General features: G+C 45.4%; 1 protein-coding gene and 1 long non-coding RNA gene across 4 annotated transcripts in view; one reads left to right on the forward strand and one right to left on the reverse strand.

Annotated features, from left to right (window-relative positions):
- The window catches only part of LOC119967661 (probable G-protein coupled receptor 139), a 44,604-nt gene extending 23,764 nt beyond the window's left edge, over positions 1-20,840 (reverse strand). Inside the window, exons 1-3 of one of the 3 annotated variants that reach the window (XM_038800473.1) lie at positions 20,467-20,836; positions 17,709-17,775; positions 11,883-12,914 (exon numbers count right to left, since the gene is read on the reverse strand). In XM_038800473.1, coding sequence (XP_038656401.1) covers positions 11,986-12,906 — 921 coding nt within the window. In that variant the 5' untranslated portion in view covers positions 12,907-12,914; positions 17,709-17,775; positions 20,467-20,836 and the 3' untranslated portion in view covers positions 11,883-11,985. Of the gene's footprint in view, positions 1-11,882; positions 12,915-17,708; positions 17,776-20,466 lie in introns of those variants that run through there. The other 2 variants (XM_038800474.1, XM_038800472.1) reach the window with 2 other exon arrangements.
- On the forward strand, positions 9,825-10,079 carry LOC119967662. The gene is made up of 2 exons (XR_005461040.1): positions 9,825-9,855; positions 10,007-10,079. It is a non-coding gene; the product is annotated as an uncharacterized LOC119967662 (long non-coding RNA).
- Positions 20,841-21,100: the final 260 nt, after the last annotated feature.

The raw sequence follows: 21,100 nt of genomic DNA on the forward strand, positions 1-21,100 counted from the left end.
CCACAGTGCAGATGCAGTCAGAGAGCCAGGGACTACAAGAGTGGATGTCGGCGAGCACCCAGCACCTGCAAGTGTAGGTGGAGGAGTCCATCTGCGTGCAGGAGCGCGGGGTGGTGCCGGCCATGTGTGCCACCCAGGCTGACACCACATAGGTGGCGTCCGCAATGGAGGCTTTGGGAGCAATGGTTTTGGCGTTGGATCAGCATGTCCAAGGCCTGGGGTATTCTGAATAGGTGCTGTCTGAGGCCCAGGTCAGGGCTGCCCTCTCACAGACAACCATGTGCCGGAGTCACCTGGAAATTGCAGCAGTGCTCCTCAGCATGGCCCAGTCGCAGCAGGCCATGGCTGGGTATGTCGGCTGCATTACCCTGGTGTTGGTTGACGTGGTGCAGACACAGAGGGAGAAGGCCCTGTCTCAGAGGGAAATGGCCCGGTCCTGGCTGATGTGACACAAAGGTTCAGGGCGACTGTAACCTTGATGGCCCCTGGAGCGGGTGTCCTCCCCTCAAGCCCACGATACCAGGTATGCCATCATATGACATGTCGTACTGTCTCTCTGCTCAGTGGAGTCTTCAACGGCATGCCCAGGTCCTCGAATGACAGGTGGTACCAGTACACGCGAGGCCCAATGTGGCACCTCCTTGGCGCCTCCTCGACCTTGGCCTAGTGGGTGGCCAGCTCTCCATTCTGGGAAGCTGTCAACGGTCCACTTGCGGCTGCCAGGCCCTGATGCCAGCACCTGTCCCTGATGCCAACAGTAGCATCAGGCTGACACTGCTCTTGCCGGGGGTACGGCCCGCAGCCCGAGCCCTGGTGCTCTCGTAGATGCTCCTGTAGGTGTTGGCCTGGATGGGCCGCCGTTGGGTGATGGCGGGTTGGGGAGGTGTGCCTGAGGGTGGGGTATGGGTGGTAGAGGCAGCCATATGGCCAGCGTCACTCTGCATACCCAGGGGCTACGGTGGGTGGTTAGTGGATGCGCAGAAAGGTGGGTGCCTTGCAGGCGGGGTAAATGGCAGTATGTGCCTTAGCACCTACCCCAGTCCCGTGTGGGGTCACCCCAGCCAACCCGGCCAGTGTCCGGCCCAGCAGCCCACAGTCGCTTCTCTCTGTGTCCTCCTTCTTCTCTCTACCTCATCAGCCACAACGCCAGTTTCACGATTTTTAAAAGCACAAGTAAACCGTGCGGTCAGGAATCTGGCCCATCGGAGGCGGAGCATCTCGGAGGCCCAGGAGAATAACGGGTCAGGTCCGCAAATGATATGCGAATAGTATTTACTGTACGTGCAATCCAGAACTCATCGAAGCCGCTGTCGAGGTGACGGAGAATTGCGATTTGGTGTCAAATTTTTAGCACTGCTGCCTCACGGGGCCGAGGTCCCAGGATCGATCCCAACTCTGGGTCACTGTCCGTGTGGAGTTTGCACATTCTCCCCGTGTTTGTGTGGGTTTCTCCCCCACAAACTAAAGATGTGCAGGCCAGGTGGATTGGCCACGCTAAATTGCCCCTTCATTGGAAAAAATGAATTGGGTACTGTAAATTTTTAAAAAACAAGGAAAGATCTGAACAGGCAGTAAATTTAAAGAAACAGGAAAATAAAGCGAGTAGACCTAACACCTGTTCAATTTAGAGGTTCTTTCTTTGTCAATATAGTTGAAAGTGTAGACAAAGTTCAACAAGTAATTTCCGATGTAGACAATTTAAAACAAATCTCTATCATTCACGACAATGAAGATTGGATGACTCCGTTAAAAATTAATGGAACCAATATTCAAATGAAACTGGATCCTGGTGCACGAGCTAATCTGATAAATCAATCCGCCGTAGCCAAATTAAAAATACAACCTCAAATTGTAGAAAATGACTGTCAGTTGCAGGACTACAGTGGCAATGTTATTACCACAATGGGGACCTGCTATCTGACAATTCAAGTCAAAAACAAGAAGATACCTATCAAATTTGAAATTGTAGAACCAAAGCAATCTTCATGGTTGGGTGTTCAGGCATGTGCGAGCGCATTCACATCTCAGACAAGATCTCAGCCAATGGCAAAGACCAAATTGAAGCCATTCAAGTTTCCTAATCTCTTTCATGGAATGGATACATTGCCATTCAAATATAAAATACAGGTTAGAGAGAATGCAAGGCCAGTCATTCATCCAGCCAGGAGGGTACCAACTCCTTTGAGGGAAAGCTTCAAACTGGAACTTGACCGTTATCAGTAGCTGGAGATAATCACCAAAGTGGAAGTACCAACTGACGGGTTAGTTCCATGGTGTGCGTTAAGAAAGCAAATGGCGACCTAAGAATCTGCATTGATCCTAAGGATCTAAACCAAAATATAAAAAGGGAAAACTACCCGATTCCCAAACGTGAAGAAATCATGAGTGAGATGTCAGATGCCAAAGTATTCACAAAACTGGATACCTCCAGAGGCTTTTGGCAACTCAAGCTAGATGAAGCCAGCAGTAAACTCTGAACTTTCAATACTCCATATGGAAGGTACTGCTCTAATCGAATGCCTTTCGGTATCATATCAGCATCCAAAATATTTCATCGGCCGACGGAACAGATGATAGAAGGTATTGCAGGTGTGAGAATATATGTTGATGACATCATCATATGGTCAGCGAACGAAGAAGAGCACAATGAAAGACTTCTTAAAGTCATTCAGCGAATCGAGAAGTTTGGTTTAAAGCTAAACAGAGCCAAATGTCAATTTGGTATCTCCAAACTCACGTTTTTCAGTGATCAAATCTCAGCTCAGGGTGTGCAGCCAAACACTGAGAAATTTGCAGCATCAACAAAATGTCTTCTCCTGAAGACAAAAAAGCAGTTCTTAGAATGCTTGTCATGTTCAAATTACTGGGAAAGTTCATTCTGAATATGTCATCACGTACCACGGCTCCGAGACAGCTAATACGAAAGAATGTTGTTTTCACTTGGTCTGAAGAACACAAGAAGGAGTGGTCTGACCTAAAGACAGCACTCACTACATCACCTGTCCTGTCCTTCTTTGATCCAAAGAGTAACACAAAGATATCCACAAATTCTGGCAAAGGTGGCATAGGAGCTGTGCTCCTACAGCAGACATGTGACGGGCAATGGCAACCGATTGCATATGCCTCAAGAGCGATGACACCAACCGAGCAGCGCTCTGGGCAAATAGAGAAAGAATGCTGGGGTCTCCTTACTGGAATGGACAAATTCCACAACGATCTGTCTGGTTAACCCACCTTCACAGTGGAAACGGACCATCGTCCTCTCATATCTATCAGTTTTTTAAAAAATAAATTGAGAGTACCCAATTCATTTTTTCCCAATTAAGGGCCAATTGAGCGTGGCCAATCCACCTACCCTGCACATCTTTGGGTTGTGGGGGCGAAACCCACGGAAACACGGGGAGAATGTACAAACTCCAGACGGACAGTGAGCCAGAGCCGAGATCGAACCTGCGACTTCAGCGCCATGAGGCAGCAGTGCTAACCACTGCACCACCGTGCTCTCCATTCTCGTATCTATCAGAAAGAAAAACTTGCATGACATGCCTCTGAGACTCCAACGTATGATAATGAAACTTCAGAGGTACGACTTTGAGCTAGTCCACATCCCGGGAAAAGAATTTGTTGTAGCGGATGCACTGTCACGCACAGCTGAAGAGCCAGGGACGGCCAACGTTGTCCAGGTAATCAAACTTCAAGCAATCCTGATTCAAGGAAATCTACCTGTCTCTGATGAAAAGATGAAACTCATCAAGGAAGAAACGTCCAAGAATGGAACAATCCATCATGTGTTAAATTGCATACGAGATGGTTGACCGAAAGGAACTTGTTCCAACTCCAGGAACATAAGAGTGGATCTAAACAGTATGGACGTATTCCTGCTCAGACAAGACCAGATTATAATTCCGACCTCGTTAAGAAGCATGATCCTCAGCAAGGTGCATGAAGGCCATCTGGGGATGGAAAAATGCAAACAAAGAGTGGGTCAGTGCGTATATTGGCCAGGCATTAATGAGGATATTAATAACCTTGTTGCAGCATGGTTCAGAAGAAGCAGTCCTATCAGCAGAAGGAAACAATTACAATGCATGAAATAGTCACAACATCATGGTCAAAGGTCAGCATCCATCTGTTTTTCTTCCATGGAAATGATTATCTGTCATAGACTACTTCTCGAACTACCCCAAGGTGATCAAATTACCCAATACCGGTTTGAAAGCGATCATAACGGCTATAAAGGCCATCTTTGCAAGGCATGGAATCCCATTCACTGTCATAAGTGGCAATGGACCATGTTTGACAGCTGTGACTGGACGGAGTTCTCATAACAAAACGATTTTTAGCATGTCGCCTCCAGCCCACTTCATCCACATTCTAATGGGAAGACTGAAAAAGGTGTACATATGGCCAAGCAACTATTCAAAAAAGCACTGGATTGCAGACGCGATCCATACTAAGCTTTGTTAAGCTACAGAGCGGCACCACTAGCGACTGGATTCTCACCAGCTCAACTGTTGATGAATTGACAGCTGCGTACGACACGACCATGTTCAACTTCAGAAAATCCTGACAATGTGCAGAAAATCAGGCAAAACAAACAAAATCAGCAACTTTATTACGACTGGACAGTGAAAGATCCAGCAAAGCTAGAGCAGGAGATAATATGCAACTTCCGACTTGAGGGTGGTCTTTTCTTTATAATTTTTAATTTTAAAAAAAATTTAACGTACAGAATTATTATTTTTTTCCAATTAAGGGGAAATCCACCTGACCTGCAAATCTTTGGGTTGTGGGGGCGAAACCCATGCAGATATGGGGAGAATGTACAAACTCCGCACAGACTGTGACCCAGGGCCGGGGTTCGTACCCAGATCCTCAGTGCCGCACTCCCAGTGCTATCCACTGCACCACCGGGCTGCCCTGGAGGGTGGTCTTGAATGGAACGTGGTCTTCGCCTGGCAGCTCCACACTTATACATCGTTCGAACAAATGAAGTTTCAGTCCTACGAAGTAATCGTAGAGCACTTCTCAAAGTGAAGACATCTCAACCTGTATCTCCACACATAGAGCTTGACACAGAGCTACGAAAGGCAACGTTTACAACTTCTACAGCCCGACAGTGAGATGCTGTTACCACAATGAAGAAACGACAACCAACACGATTGAGAATGTCCACATGTATAAAAAATAAACCAGACAGACTCAATTTGTGAACTTTAAAAATGTGTTAACACGTGGACAGTAACAATTGAACCTTGTACAGCATACGATGATCATATAATGTAAATATGTTTGTATGAGTCTCCAAACAACTTCAAAGAAATAGGGAGACAATATGAATATTGTACGGTAAACGAAGGGTTATCAATTTTATTTAAATACAGCTAACCACCAGATGGTGCTCAAGAGCAGTCATGTCACCCCCTTGATTAATGCAGAAGGTATTTAGGTGCGATAGAGAGTAGTTTTGTGTTCAGGAGATCTGCTGATAGAGTTGTAGCATAATTTATTTTGCAACCTTTGTTTCTTATTCATAGAACATAGAACATAGAACGATACAGCGCAGTACAGGCCCTTCGGCCCTCGATGTTGCACCGACATGGAAAAAAAAAACTAAAGGCCATCTAACCTACACTATGCCCTTATCATCCAGATGCTTATCCAATAAATTTTTAAATGCCCTCAATGTTGGCGAGTTCACTACTGTTGCAGGTAGGGCATTCCACGGCCTCACCACTCTTTGCGTAAAAAACCCACCTCTGACCTCTGTCATATATCTATTACCCCTCAATTTAAGGCTATGTCCCCTCGTGCTAGCCACCTCCATCCGCGGGAGAAGGCTCTCGCTGTCCACCCTATCTAACCCTCTGATCATTTTGTATGCCTCTATTAAGTCACCTCTTAACCTTCTTCTCTCTAACGAAAACAACCTCAAGTCCATCAGCCTTTCCTCATAAGATTTTCCCTCCATACCAGGCAACATCCTGGTAAATCTCCTCTGCACCCGTTCCAAAGCTTCCACGTCCTTCCTATAATGAGGCGACCAGAACTGTACGCAATACTCCAAATGCGGCCGTACTAGAGTTTTGTACAACTGCAACATGACCTCATGGCTCCGGAACTCAATCCCTCTACCAATAAAGGCCAACACACCATAGGCCTTCTTCACAACCCTATCAACCTGGGTGGCAACTTTCAGGGATCTATGTACATGGACACCGAGATCCCTCTGCTCATCCACACTACCAAGAATTTTACCATTAGCCAAATATTCCGCATTCCTGTTATTCTTTCCAAAGTGAATCACCTCACACTTCTCCACATTAAACTCCATTTGCCACCTCTCAGCCCAGCTCTGCAGCTTATCTATGTCCCTCTGTAACCTGCAACATCCTTCCGCACTGTCTACAACTCCACCGACTTTAGTGTTGTCTGCAAATTTACTCACCCATCCTTCTGCGCCCTCCTCTAGGTCATTTATAAAAATGACAAACAGCAACGGCCCCAGAACAGATCCTTGTGGTACGCCACTCGTAACTGAACTCCATTCTGAACATTTCCCATCAACTACCACTCTCTGTCTTCTTTCAACTAGCCAATTTCTGATCCACATCTCTAAATCACCCTCAATCCCCAGCCTCCGTATTTTCTGCAATAGCCGACCGTGGGGAACCTTATCAAACGCTTTACTGAAATCCATATACACCACATCAACTGCTCTACCCTCGTCTACCTGTTCAGGCACCTTCTCAAAGAACTCGATAAGGTTTGTGAGGCATGACCTACCCTTCACAAAACCATGCTGACTATCCCTAATCATATTATTCCTATCTAGATGATTATAAATCGTATCTTTTATAATCCTCTCCAAGACTTTACCCACCACAGACGTTAGGCTCACCGGCCTATAGTTACCGGGGTTATCTCTACTGTCCCTTCTTGAACAAAGGGACCACATTTGCTATCCTCCAGTCCTCTGGCACTATTCCTGTAGCCAATGATGACCTAAAAATCAAAGCCAAAGGCTCAGCAATCTCTTCCCTGGCTTCCCAGAGAATCCTAGGATAAATCCCATCCGGCCCCGGGGACTTATCTATTTTCACCTTGTCCAGAATTGCCAACACTTCTTCCCTACGCACCTCAATGCCATCTATTCTAATAGCCTGGGTCTCAGCATTCTCCTCCACAATATTAACTTTTTCTTGAGTGAATACTGATGAAAAGTATTCATTTAGTATCTCGCTTATCTCCTCAGCCTCCACACACAACTTCCCACCACTGTCCTTGACTGGCCCTACTCTTACCCTAGTCATTCTTTTATTCCACACATACCTATAGAAAGCTTTTGGGTTTTCCTTGATCCTACCTGCCAAAGACTTCTCATGTCCCCTCCTTGCTCGTCTCAGCTCTCTCTTTAGATCCTTCCTCGCTTCCTTGTAACTATCAAGCGCCCCAACTGAAACTTCACGCCTCATCTTCACATAGGCCTCCTTCTTCCTCTTAACAAGAGATTCCACTTCTTTGGTAAACCACGGTTCCCTCGCTCGACCCCTTCCTCCCTGCCTGACTGGTACGTACTTATCAAGAACATGCAATAGCTGTTCCTTGAACAAGCTCCACATATCCAGTGTGCCCAACCCTTGCAGCCTACTTCTCCAACCAACACATCCTAAGTCATGTCTAATGGCATCATAATTGCCCTTCCCCCAGCTATAACTCTTGCCCTGCGGGGTATACTTATCCCTTTCCATCACTAACGTAAAGGTCACCTGAATTGTGGTCACTGTCTCCAAAGTGTTCACCTACCTCCAGATCTAACACCTGGCCTGGTTCATTACCCAAAACCAAATCCAATGTGGCCTCACCTCTTGTTGGCCTGTCAACATATTGTGTCAGAAAACCCTCCTGCACACATTGTACAAAGAACGACCCATCCAATGTACTCGAACTATATCTTTTCCAGTCAATATTAGGAAAGTTAAAGTCTCCCATAACAACTACCCTGTTACTTTCGCTCTTTTCCAGAATCATCTTCGCCATCCTTTCCTCTACATCTCTAGAACTATTAGGTGGCCTATAGAAAACTCCCAGCAGTGTGACCTCTCCTTTCCTGTTTCTAACCTCAGCCCATACTACCTCCGAAGAAGAGTCCCCATCTTGCATCCTTTCTGCCACCGTAATACTGTCCTTGACTAGCAGCGCCACACCTCCCCCTCTTTTGCCCCCTTCTCTGACCTTACTAAAGCACCTAAACCCCGGAACCTGCAACAACTATTCCTGTCCCTGCTCTATCCATGTCTCTGACAGTCGAATCTAGTTATAAGTAGTGTTCATAAATTAGCTTTGTTAGTCAACATAGCTTGATGTTCTTTGTGCAACACTACACTTCAAAGCCATCATTATCAAGAAAGCAGAGAACATCACACACTTCACCCATGTCTTAAACAAGGCTGCAGAGCCTATTGGCTGCTTCTGTGGTGCACTGGCTATCACGTCCACTGCACATTGTGGAAGTTCCCCAGTTTGATCCCAAGTGAATCACAGGTGTTGCAGTGCTATCATCCTCGGGAAGGCAAGGCTCGAGATAATAGTAATAATAAACTTTAATAGTGTCACAAGTAGGCTTACATTAACACTGGAATGAAGTTACGGTGAAAATCCCCTCGTTGCCGCACTCCGCCGCTTGTTTGGGTACACTGAGGGAGAATTCAGAATGACCAATTCACCTAACAGCCCGTCTTTTGGGACTTTGCATCGTTCACAGTGAAGGTGGCAGTCAGATGGTCTGGAAACCCCCTGGGATCCCCTGGGTGGAGGGCTCCACTCTGAGCTTCTGCCAATCCCTTGGGTGCCCAGGGACCCTTGTACTCCTCCGTGGGATAGGGGGCAGCTGGAGTGAGATCCAGAAGCCCCATCAACCTCTGGTGCTGACACTCGTGGATTCCCAGAGTTGTCTGCACCGTGCAGTTTGGAGCCCTGCACTGTGGAACCCATGCACTCAACGATGAAGGTCATGAGCTGAACCATGGAGCAGACATCTCCCACCATGGAGCGAAATTCCTCACCAAGGTCTCCAATGCAGATGCCACCCTCGCAGTGATGATCTTTTTATGTTTTACTGACAGCATCCTTCCCCCAAACAGAAGGAGATGGGACTCCTCCAATAGGCCTTTCAGTCCAATGTGGGACACTGTCATTCCATCCTGATGCTCGTGACTCTGCCTTTACAGTTCCAGCAGCTCTGGGACGTCCACACCCAGAGTTACATCATCAGCTTGGGGCTCGGAAGACTGGGCTCCAGCATCCCTCTGAGTTCCGGTTCCCTGGGATATCCCTGCCTCCACCTGCTTTCGATCATCAGATGTGAGGTGATCACCAGTGAGTTACCCAGAAGCCTGCCCTGTAGTTAACTCCACTGAGGTGCGAGTATCTGCTCTGGAAGAGGATGCCGTTGGCATGGTGATGTCCGGGAATTCTCCTTTCAAGATGTTCAGGTCAGTGCTATCGAGGGGATGCGAAGATGGTCTGGGCTGCTCCTTGAGTACCCCGCAAGGGAAGGGAGATGGCATTTTTAGGGGGATAAATGATGCAGGATGTTTACTTATATGAGGCGTGAGGAACGACTGTATATATCTTGAGGGTTCCCACATTTGCTTCCTGCCCCGAATTCGCCCTCTGCACAGACACGGTCTTGCTCCTCCCCGGACAGCTCAATGGCTCTTTCATCATATGGTGCGAGAGTGTGGACCTCACGCATCACAATGGGTATTGTGGAGATCTACCTTGCGGCTCAAGTGCAGCCTCGCATACACTTCAAACTCAGTAAAAATTTGAGTTACACTTCTTGGATGCAAAGTAAGAATCTTTTATTGCCTCTACTGATTACAATTAAGAGAAACTTAAATCTATTCTCAATAAAGTCTTGCCAGCAAAAGACTTAAAGAGAAGTAATTTATAAAACAATTTTAACTTTCAAAAATGATACAGAAATGGTTTCTTGCTTCAGGCACAGGCAGCTTGCGCAGACTTCAAGAGTTTTAGAAGGGAAAATATGAAAATAAGGACAGCGAATCGTCAAGTAAAAGTATAGATTGATCTGGATTAGAAAATGGCTGTCTGAACTCTCATGTTTAAGGAAAATGTTATCAGTCTGAGGCCATCTGTCCCTATCTCTATGTTGTCCTGATTGGTTTGGGTGAGTTTCAAATACATTTGATTGAATAGTTAATTGTCAATCCTCAATGTGCAACATAAGTTTTAAATGTTTCATGTTTGAATTTTTGTGTGTGCTCTGGAATGTGAATTTGTGCTGTAATTGAGTCTGGTTCTTACTGGTTTTCTGCTGACTCACATTTTATCCATATTCTAAACAATGGTGGATTCATTTTGCTCATTCTGACCTTAATCTGATTACTGGTGCAGCTCATTTTTAATATGAAACTAATTTTGAATTCTGTTCATTAGAACAATAGTCAGTTCATATTGTCAATAAAAATGTTGCATTTATCTCCAGCTAGTTTGTGGATGTGTCAAGTTCTGTAGCTCTGTTCAAGTTATGTGTTTTGTCATGACCTAAGGTTATGAATACTGAAATCCTTTTTAAAATGGGTTTTCAAAACTGGGATTTAATATTTACATTAAAATTGATTTCCTTCAGGTGGCGATGTCCTCTCAAGTCTGTTTGCTCCATTGCGTCCTGCGGAGAGATAGAGGGGAAAGTGTAGACGGAGGTCCTGCCAGTTTGGGCGGCTTGAGGAGAGCCTCAGTTGTACAGGGTCTTGGTGAGACCACATCTGGAGTATTGTGTACAGTATTGGTCTCCTTGTGTAAGGAAAGATACACAAGCATTGGAAACAGTTCAGAGAATGTTTACCAGGCTAGCACTTGGAATTGGCAGGCTGTCTGATGAGGAAAGGTTTGACAGGCTGGATTTGTATCCACTGGAGTTCAGAAGAGTAAGAGGCACCTTGATTGAAATATATAAGATCCTGTGGGTCCTTGACAGGGGGATGTGGAAAGGTTGTTTCCTCTTGTGGGAGAATCTAGTTCTGGGAATCACTGCTTAACAAACAAGAGGCCGGTAATTTAATACAAAGGTAAGGAAATTATTCTTCTCTCAGAGGTTTGTGCGACTTTGGAACTTTCTTCCTGAAAATGTAATGGAAGCAGAGTCTTTGAATATCTTTAAGGCGGAAGTAGATAGATTCTTGGTTAGCAAGGTGGGTGAAAGGTTAGCGGTTGTAGGCGACAATGTGGAATTGAGGTTACAATTGGGTTAACCATGAGCTTATTGAATAGCGGAGCTGGCTGCTGGAACCAAGAGGTCCACTCCTGCTCCTAGTTCGTGTCTTCATGTGTTTTGATTCCCTTTCACTCGAGATCACTCTCTTTGGTTTGGAGTAATGCGAGAGAGCATGTGAGGGACCTGGAGGGAGGGAGCTGGTCACACCAGGAGTTGGGATGGTCGCTGACATCGGACAGAATTCCTGGAGGAGTATCTGAGCTTAGAAACCTTCTGTACCAATGTAATGAAGACCAAGTATTGAAACTTCTTACTATAAAAATACATACTGCATGAATCATAAGTGGAGTTACTGTGGCTGGACGGGTAACCTTTGTTGTTGTGTCTGCTAAAGAAAGAGAAATTTAACTTGAGACCTGTGAATATTGTGAAAAACTATCATAAATTTCCAAAGGAGAGAAGATCGGACTGATCAAAAACAGCAGCTGTAACCTAATTCCAAGGTTCCAAAGTGAATTCTAGATTGATTTGATTTTTTGTTTAATTTAGAGGACCCAATTATTTTTTTTTTCAATTAAGGTGCAATTTTAGCATGGCCAATCCACCTACCTGCACATCATCAGGTTGTGGGTAGAAACCCACGCAGACATTGGGAGAAAGTGTAAACTCCACACAGACAGTGACCCAAGGCCGGGATTGAAGCCGGGTCCTCAGCACTGTAAGCAGCAGTGCTAACCACTGCACTACCATGCCACACTAGTTTTGGCTTCATTTTTAATCAACCCTTCAATTAGTATCCAGGGATATTTCAACACCTTCTTCAACTCTTCCCTGAATTTCCTCTGGGTGGCTGCATAAATAAACGTGTTTATGCAGGAATTCAAAAGTTTTATCACAGCTCCAGTTTCAGTGGCGATATACGCAGGCGCTGTGCGGTCACCTCGATAGTTATTTATGTTCATCACTCTGGTCGTTACAAAGCTCACATTTTCTGTCAGCCACAACAATATAAAACTGCCCGAGATGGTGAAGAGCAAAATGATGGAATTCCTTCGATTCTCCATCTCTGAATCACTCTGATTCTCACTACTGTGACCCCGGAGTCTCCTACGGACTCTGCTGGCCACTAAAACACGTCTGACTGTCAAAGAATTAAACAGGACAATTAAAGTAAATGGGAGCCAGACACGCCAGATGCTGTAAAACCAGATGTACACTGTACCAAAAGGTGAGGAAACAAATGCCAGATTTACCCGGCAGCCCCACCACAATTTGTTAATTATCTGTTGAGGTTCCAAGGCTAAAAGTATGGGGATGTTCTTTATAAAGGTCAGGATAGAGACCATTGTTATAACCAGAGCCGCTGTCCTCTCGGTGCAGTATTTTGTTTTAAACGTCTGGGAGCAGATAATTATAAAACGGTCAAATGTGAAGGAAACAGTGAACCAAACAGCCAAATCGAGGCTGACACCAGTCAGGTATAGAATGAACTTACACACGGGAGTGTGAGACAGGAAGGAATGTGGAAAATGATAACTGAAAATCTGAAACATCATTACATTGATGATCATAACTAGGAGATCTCCTGTTGCCATGCTCACTATGTGGATGCAGATGCATTTGGAAAGGCCGCAGTTTCCTCGAATGAGTGTCACAATCGTCATTACGTTTGCTGTAAGAGAGAGAAGAAAAACTTGAGTGCCACTATCTAAAAGCAATGGAAATAAATTGTTACGCCACTCTGGGAAAGTGCACAGTCCATTCCAGCTCCAATTCTAGCCCCACGTGCCCCGGAATCACAACACAAGTGAGTTAACCAATAACTCTCATAGAAATTCCAATAGTGAAACTAAAATAGAATCTCCTGATGCTGAAAACCAATCCAGAGGGATAATATCCAATCGCTGCCTGTTACCAGGCAGAGCATAGCCTTTACAGCCAATTCCTTGACCACCAGACACATCAATCAACCGAGTCATCACTGAGGCCATCCAATCTCCAATAACTATTCTGAAGTAGCACAACCTTCTGAATCCTACTGTTTGTATTAAAGGCACAGGCCATCCTTTTCTTCTGCTTGATTTAAAATGGCATGTTGCCTTAAAGACAAATGTCCATAAATCATCCATATACCAAAAGTGTAACGGCAAAAATAAATTAACGTGAGGAAGGAGCAGTGCTCCTAAAGCTAGTGTTTGAAACAAACCTTTTGGACCTAAGCCTGGTGTTGAAAGACTTCATACGGCAAAAATAACAGTAAAGGAAAAACAAGGCAATAGGCAGAGAATGAAGAATAAAGAGCAGGAAGGACACAAACCAAATAAACACTGGAAAACATTTTTAAAAAACAACTGAATATGTTCACAAAAAATATATTCCAGGGACTTTTAGCCTTTTCTTCAAGGGAGTTTTGAAGCTCAAATGCCCTTCGTGGGTTGAGAGAATTGGTTCCCTGTGGAAGCATGTTGAAATCATCTGTGAAAGAAGCAAGCAAATCGGCTTGCCTCATTGGAGCAGAGTGGCTGATGGAGGGTGGTGGAGGGCAACAAATTCCTGAGGGGGAAAGGGGAGGATCTGGAGAACAGGTCATGGCAGCAAAACAGCAGGGGGCTGCCGAAGGATATGGAGGGCTTAGAAGCTGAAACAGTATTTTTCAAAGGCATTTTCTTGGCTGGTCAGAGGAGAGGAAGTGTTTGCCCCTCAGGAGTTGGAGAGAGTTCACCAGACGCTCAGGTAAAGGCCAAGGCCAAATGAGACACTGCGGGCGGTGATTAGACACTTCCAGAATTATCAACGGGAGGAGCGAGTCTTGGAGTGGGCGAAGAGGATCCAGATTATTGACTGCGATGGGTACATGGTGCAGATATTTCAGGAAATTGGGACTGAGATTGCAAAGAGAAGCTCAGCCATTTACCAGAGCGAAGGTGGTGTTTTACAGTAAGGACGTGCAGCTTGGGGTGGTGTACCCAGCAAGACCGCAGGTCACTGTGGACTCAATAGATTATTATTTTGAAAGGCCGGAACAGCTGAGGCCTTCACCAGAGAGAAAAATTTGAGGCCAGTGTGAAGAGGACATTTTTGGGGCGATATGAAGGGGGGTGGGGTTGCGCAATCTACTTATGCCTTTGTGTGTTATGTATCTTTGGCTCTGCTGAGGATGGGGGAGATAATAATAAAAAATAGGGGGATTGTTGTGTTTGGCGTAGAGTGTGGGTGAATGGGGGTGTTGTGGCGGCAGACTGTCTGGGGGGCTGGCCGGGTGGGAGGGGGTGTGTGTGTGTTTCGGGGCTGGGGAGAACTAACAGTGCCCAGGGATTTTCTTTGACTAACTCTGGGGATGGAGCTGGTGGCCATCTTGGGTGGGCTGGGGATACAGGAATTTGTGTACGAACATAGAATCATGGTGCCAAAGGCTGACTTGAGGGGAGGGAGGTGAGAGACCTCTGATACGTTGATCACCTGGAACATGCAGGGCTTGGCAGGGGGTGGGAGCGGCCTGTGCAGATGGAAGGAGAATGGCAGAGTTCTTCGAGGGTTTGGAGTCCCCTAGGAGGGAGGGGAACTGTGTAGGGAGTTGGAGGCACCTTTGGGGTTAGAGGAGGTTCACACAGCCTTGGGGAAGAGGTAGATGGGAAAGGCACCAGGGCTAGATAGGTTCACAGTAGAATTCTATAAGAAGTTCACAAATCAAATGGCCCTATTGGTGCTGGGGATGTTCAATGAGTCATTGACACGGGGTCCCCTCCCAGCGACATTGGGGGAAGTGTCCATTTCCTGCCTTCTTAAGAAGGATAAGGACTCCACACAATGTAGGTCACACCAGCCGATTTCTCTGCTCAACGTGGATGTGAAACCTTTGGCTGAAGTTTTAGCGTCAAAGTTATAGCCCTCACTTCCAGAGGTCGAGGGGGAAGACCAGAAAGACTTTCTGAAGGGCAGGAAGCTGGCAGCCAATGTGAGGCTGTGGCTCAATGTGGTTGCCATGTCAGCAGTGAGACTGGAGCCGGAGATAACTGTATTGCTGGATGCAGGAAAAGCATTCGATAGGGTTGAATGGAGCTACTTGTTTGCGGTTCTGGATAGTATGGGATCAGCTCTGGGGGTGTTTTGTGGGTGTGGCTGCTGGTTTAGCTCACTGGTCTGAATCACTGGCTTTTAAAGCAGATCAAGACAGGCCAGCAGCACGGTTCAATTCCCGTACCAGCCTCCCCGAACAGGCGCCGGAATGTGGCGACCAGGGGCTTTTCACAGTAACTTCATTGAACCGACTCGTGACAATCAGCAATTTTCATTTCATTTTTTCATATATGAGGCTCCGCCTGCTGGTGTGTGAACAAACACCATGATCCTTTACGGGGCATAAACTAAACTTTGGGAAGAGTGAGTACATAGAGAACATAGAACAGTAGAACAGTACAGCACAGAACAGGCCCTTCGGCCCTTAATGTTGTGCCGAGCCATGATCACCCAACTCAAACCCACATATCCACCCTATACCCGTAACCCAACAACCCCCCCCCCCCCCTTAACCTTACCTTTATTAGGGCACTACGGGCAATTTAGCATGGCCAATCCACCTAACCCGCACATCTTTGGACTGTGGGAGGAAACCGGAGCACCCGGAGGAAACCCACGCACACAGGGGGAGGACGTGCAGACTCCACACAGACAGTGACCCAGCCGGGAATCGAACCTGGGACCCTGGAGCTGTGAAACATTTATGCTAACCACCATGCTACCCTGCTGCCCATTTTGTGGTATTTTGTGGTTAGGCCCCCGAGGGGATGAGCTGGGTTGAAGCGGCTGCCGTTTTGTGTTGCTGGGAATAGTTTCCGCTACCTGAAGATCCAGGAGGTACGGGAGTGGGCACAGCTTCACTAATTGAATTTCACTAGCCTGGCCAGTAGTGTCAGGGTGAATTTACAGAGGTTGGACAGCCTCCCATTGTCACTGGCGGGCCGGGTACAAGCTTTAAGGATGGATATCTTGACAAGATTTGTGTTTTTGTTTCAATGCCTCCCAGTCTTTCCACCTGAAACATATTTTTGGGAGTTGGAGTGGGGGGCGAACTCCTCGGATTCACATGGGGGTCTTGCTGAGGGAGGGGCAGGTGGGGATGGGGAATTTGGGACTGGCCAGCTTGATGTTTTATTATTGGGCTGGATTGGTTTGGGATCAGGAAGTCATTTGGGTGCAGATAGAGTCGGGGTCATGCAAGGGGTCGTGCTTGGAGGTGCAGGTGACGACATCTCTGGTGTTTGCCCCAACGGAATATTCTTTGCATTCAGTGGTCATCTCCACGTGAAAGATATGTCAACAACTCCTCCAGCATTTTAACCTGTAGATAGTATCAAGGTGGGCTCCAATCAGGAAAAACCAGCTGTTTGTACCGGCAGAATTGGATTACCAGGCTTGGGAGGTGGAAAGTCAAGGGGTTGGAGAGGGTGAGGGACTTGTATTTGGAGGGTCGGTTCGCTGGCTGTGAGGAGCTGAAGGAGAAAGCAGGACTTGGTGGGGAGGATACGTTCAGGTATTTTCAGGAGCGGAATTAGGTTCGGCGGGCTTTTCCGACATTTCCGGAGGCGCTGGAAAGGTAACTCTCCTGTGTGGATCCAGAGGAGGGAAGCACGTCCAGAATATATGGATGGATCATAGAGGAAGGGCAGGTGTTGGTTGAGGAGGTGAAGGCCAGGTGGGAGGAGGAGCTGGTACCCATTTTGCAGGAGGAGCTGTGGAGTAAGTCCCTCCGTAGGGTGAACGCTTCGTCATCTTGTGCGAGGTTAGGTTTGATGCAGCTCAAGGTGGTGTTCAGGGCACATCTCACCAGGGCCAGAATGTTGATTTTCTGAGGCTGTTGAGGATAGGTGTGAGCGATGCTCGAGAGGGTTTGCGAACCATACATACATGTTCTGGTCCTGACCCAAGTTGGTGGGTATTTGGGTCTTTTAAAAACATATCGTCAATCCTGAACGTGGATCTGGAGCCCTGTCCATTACTTGGCATATTTGGGGTGTGAACCAGCGAGAATTAAGGGCAGGGGCAGGGGCTGATACTTTGGCAATCGCCTCGTTGTTGGCTCAGCAGCGGATTCTGCTGAGTTGGAGGCAGGCGACACCACCCAATAGCACATCGTGGCCGGGTGATTTGATGGAGTTTTTGAAGGTCAAGTTCACTGTGAGGGGGTCGATCAATGGGTTCAATCGAAGATGACGTGCGTTCATATTGCACTTTTAGGATCTGGTCACTTTGAGCTCTGAGTGGGGGTTGGGGTTCTCCGTTCTCTTTAGTTGGGGGTTGTTATAGTTGTTGAGATAGGAATTTGTCATTTTTGGGCATTGATACACATGTTACTGACGTTTTGTTTCGATTTATATAAAATATTAAAAGTTCAATCCGAATATTTTCAACAAAAATACATTCCATTGAAAAACTAAAATTCAGCAAGAAATATCTTTCCATGACTTACTCAGGATAATAATTGATTAAAAGAAGAGGCTTCTAATTCTCCAATGAATAGTAGCAACACTGAAGATCTAGAATGTTTTAAATAGGAAATAGGAAAGATATTGAACAAATATTTTGTGTCTGATTTCACAGAAGAAGGAACAAGTTTCACAACAGATATAAAGGGCAACCTAGGGGTTTAAAATAATAAGGGAATTAAGGTAACTAATATCTACAGAGAAACGGTATTCGAGAAAATTAAGGGACTAAAATCTGACAAACCCTCATGACCTGATGGTTTATACCTCGGTCTATATCCTAGGTTCTAAAAGAGGTAGCTGCAGAGACAGCTACACACAGTATTCAGGGACTCCGCACGGACAGTGATCCAATCCGGGTATCGAACCTGGGACCCTGGCACTGTGAAGCAACAGTGCTCACCACTGAGCTAGCATGGAAAAAGTCAGCATAAAGGGGGCATTTTCAACTTGGCAGGCTGTGACTAGTAGAATGACTCAAAGATCAGTGCTGTGGCCTCAGCTTTTACAAGGGAATATGGGAGTGGGTGGGAAATTGGAGCTGGAGCCCAAGGTCATCCAGGATGATTATTAATGGCAGAGACAAAGAGGCAGAGAGTAAAGTGACTGGCCCTTGGGTATGGGTGCACTGCTGGCAGACCAGAAAATCCCACCAATGGAGAATTCTGCTGAGAAAGTTAGCATGGAGGTACAGCAAGTAATTAGGAAGGCAAATAGTATGTTGGCCTTTATTGCAAGGGGTTTTTCGTACAAGAATACAAAAGCCTTGTGACAATTGTACAGGGCCTTGATGAGACCACACCTGGAATACTGTGTGCTATTTTAGTCTCCCTGTTTAAGGGAGTATGTGCTTTACACTGCATGCAGTGCAGTGAAATTTCACTGAATTCCTCACTGAGTCAGAGGGTTTCCTATGATGAGAGGCAAAATAAATTAGGCGTCTCTGGAGTTTTGAAGACTGAGAGGTGAAGGTATTTAAATGTTTATGGTTCTGAAGAGGTTTAACAGAGTAGATGTGAAGAGGTAGGTTAGACTGGCTGTAGAATCTAAAATACATGACCACGGTCAAGGGACCAATCATTTGACACTCAGAGGAGGAGGAATTTATTTACTCAAAGGATTGTGAATCTTTGGAATTCTGCCCAGAAGATTGTGGATTTTCAAAGATTGAAATGGCTGGGATGGACGGATATTGGTCTCCAAGAGAATTAAGTGAATTAAGTGAAATAGGGGTGAGCAGGACAATGGAGTGGAAGGCCAAAATCAGCCATGATCGTTCTGAAAGTTAGAGCAAGCTCAGTGTGTTGTATGATCCACTCCTGCTCCCCTCTCACCTTGTGTACCTAATTTAAAAATATAAGGAGATGCAGAATGAGAGCATTTTACGCTGTTGCAGGTAAATTAATAACACAGGTAATTCACAACACAGAGCCGAGTGAGACACAATTAGTATTCAACCCATTTTCTGGGAAACCTACCCACACATTTTGATAAATGCTGCAGTCCTAAGTCTGCATGAGATGACAAGATGGTGTGGAACAGTGGTCCAATGCTGCAGTCCTAAGTCTGCATGAGATGACAAGATGACAAGATGGTGTAGATCAGTGGTTCTCAACCGGGGTCCACATGGACCCTGGGGGTCCATGTAACATTACTGGGGGTCCACACAAAAAAAATACTGAATTGGAGGTCCACGGTGATATTTTAGTGGTCCATAGAGCAATTCTACTTCAGAACAATTGTTATTACTGAGAATCAAGTAGAAGAAAAAAATGTTTGTTCTCATGATGAATATTCACCTCTCTCTCTCTCTCTCTCGCACTGACAAAGGTCAAAGAGAGATTATAATCTATCTAATTTACCTTGAGGGCTCAAAGGGCTCAGAACCAAAAAGGTCCATTTGCTGTGTTTATTTTTGTGGTACTGTATTCTGAGAAAAAAAAATCCATACCGGTTGATGACAAATGGGTTGATTGTGCTTTAATGACAGAGCAGCTTATTCAATACCCACGGTTGACCTGACGCTTATGCCACGTTTCTCTTTGACAAGTTTAATGAATGATTTAACACAGTAATCACTAGAAACTGTGTATATTTGATATGAATTGGTTATTTTTAGAGTAATTTAATTCAATTTAGTCAGTAAAAAGTTTTTTTCATTACTTTCCATATTAGAATAAGTTTGGCAACGTACGAAAATACCGCTAATCCGTTTCCAACCCTCACGGTAAGGTAGATGGACTTTAGGATTAGTTTACCACGCATATAAGAAGCTTTTTTTTCTGTGGAATGGCTATGGGGGTCCACAAAAAAAATTTAATTCAATTTAGTCAGTAAAAAGTTTTTTCATATTAGAATAGGTTTGGCAACGTACGAAAATACCGCTAATCCGTTTCCAACACTCACGGTAAGGTAGATGGACTTTAGGATTAGTTTACCACGCATATACGAAGCTTTATTTTCTGTGGAATAGCTATGGGGGTCCACAAAAAATAATTAAGAGGAAATGGGGTCCATGGATTAAAAAGGGTTGAGAACTCCTGGTTCAAATCTGAGTGTGCAAACGTTAAGAATTCAGTAAAGTTGTCCGATTACAAGAACATTGGAATTCTGAGTAAACATTCTGGCAACAATTGATTCTGTGACACTGTGATCCAAGAAACACTACACCTTATCGAACAGGCATGAAGGATAAAGAGTGCATTAATACAGATTAACAACAAACAGATTACAATAACTCACCGGGAACACCAACAACTGCGAGAATCGGGTAGTAAATCTCCTTTATCAACAGAATAGTCGGCTGCCCCATTTTCTGTGACAGTGGATGAATTCTGTCCAAGCTGAAAGTTTTTGACTCGTACACGGCAGAGGCACAGGAAGGGAGCTTTATATTTACCACACATCAATCATCCGGGGAGTCAGTCACATTACATCATTAGTAGCATTAACGACAGTCACTGAACAAATAGAATCAATTAAATTGTTTTTCTGATTTCTGATATTTCAGAACAAATATATTTGAACTTGTAGTTGTGCAGTTTAAGAAAAACACCTAAAATGAAAAAAATAGATTGAATCATAGAATCATACAGAACAGAGCGATCAAGCCTGTACCGATAAACAACTCCTCTCAATCTGTGGCAGAGAATTTCACAGATTGACCACTCTCACCACTCTCTGGGTGAAGAAATTTCTCCTCACCTCAGTCCGAAGTGGTTTCCCCAGACCCTGAGACTGTGACCCCTTGTTCTGGACTCCACCGCCATCGGGAACATCCTTTCTGTATCCACCCTGACTAATCCTGTCTGATAGCTCGAGACAACACACTGCAGACTCCGAGTAACAATAAAAATGGGTTTATTAATAGTCAGCA

This window comes from Scyliorhinus canicula, chromosome 6 (assembly GCF_902713615.1).
Source record: "Scyliorhinus canicula chromosome 6, sScyCan1.1, whole genome shotgun sequence".
NCBI classification, from domain to species: Eukaryota; Metazoa; Chordata; class Chondrichthyes; order Carcharhiniformes; family Scyliorhinidae; genus Scyliorhinus; species Scyliorhinus canicula.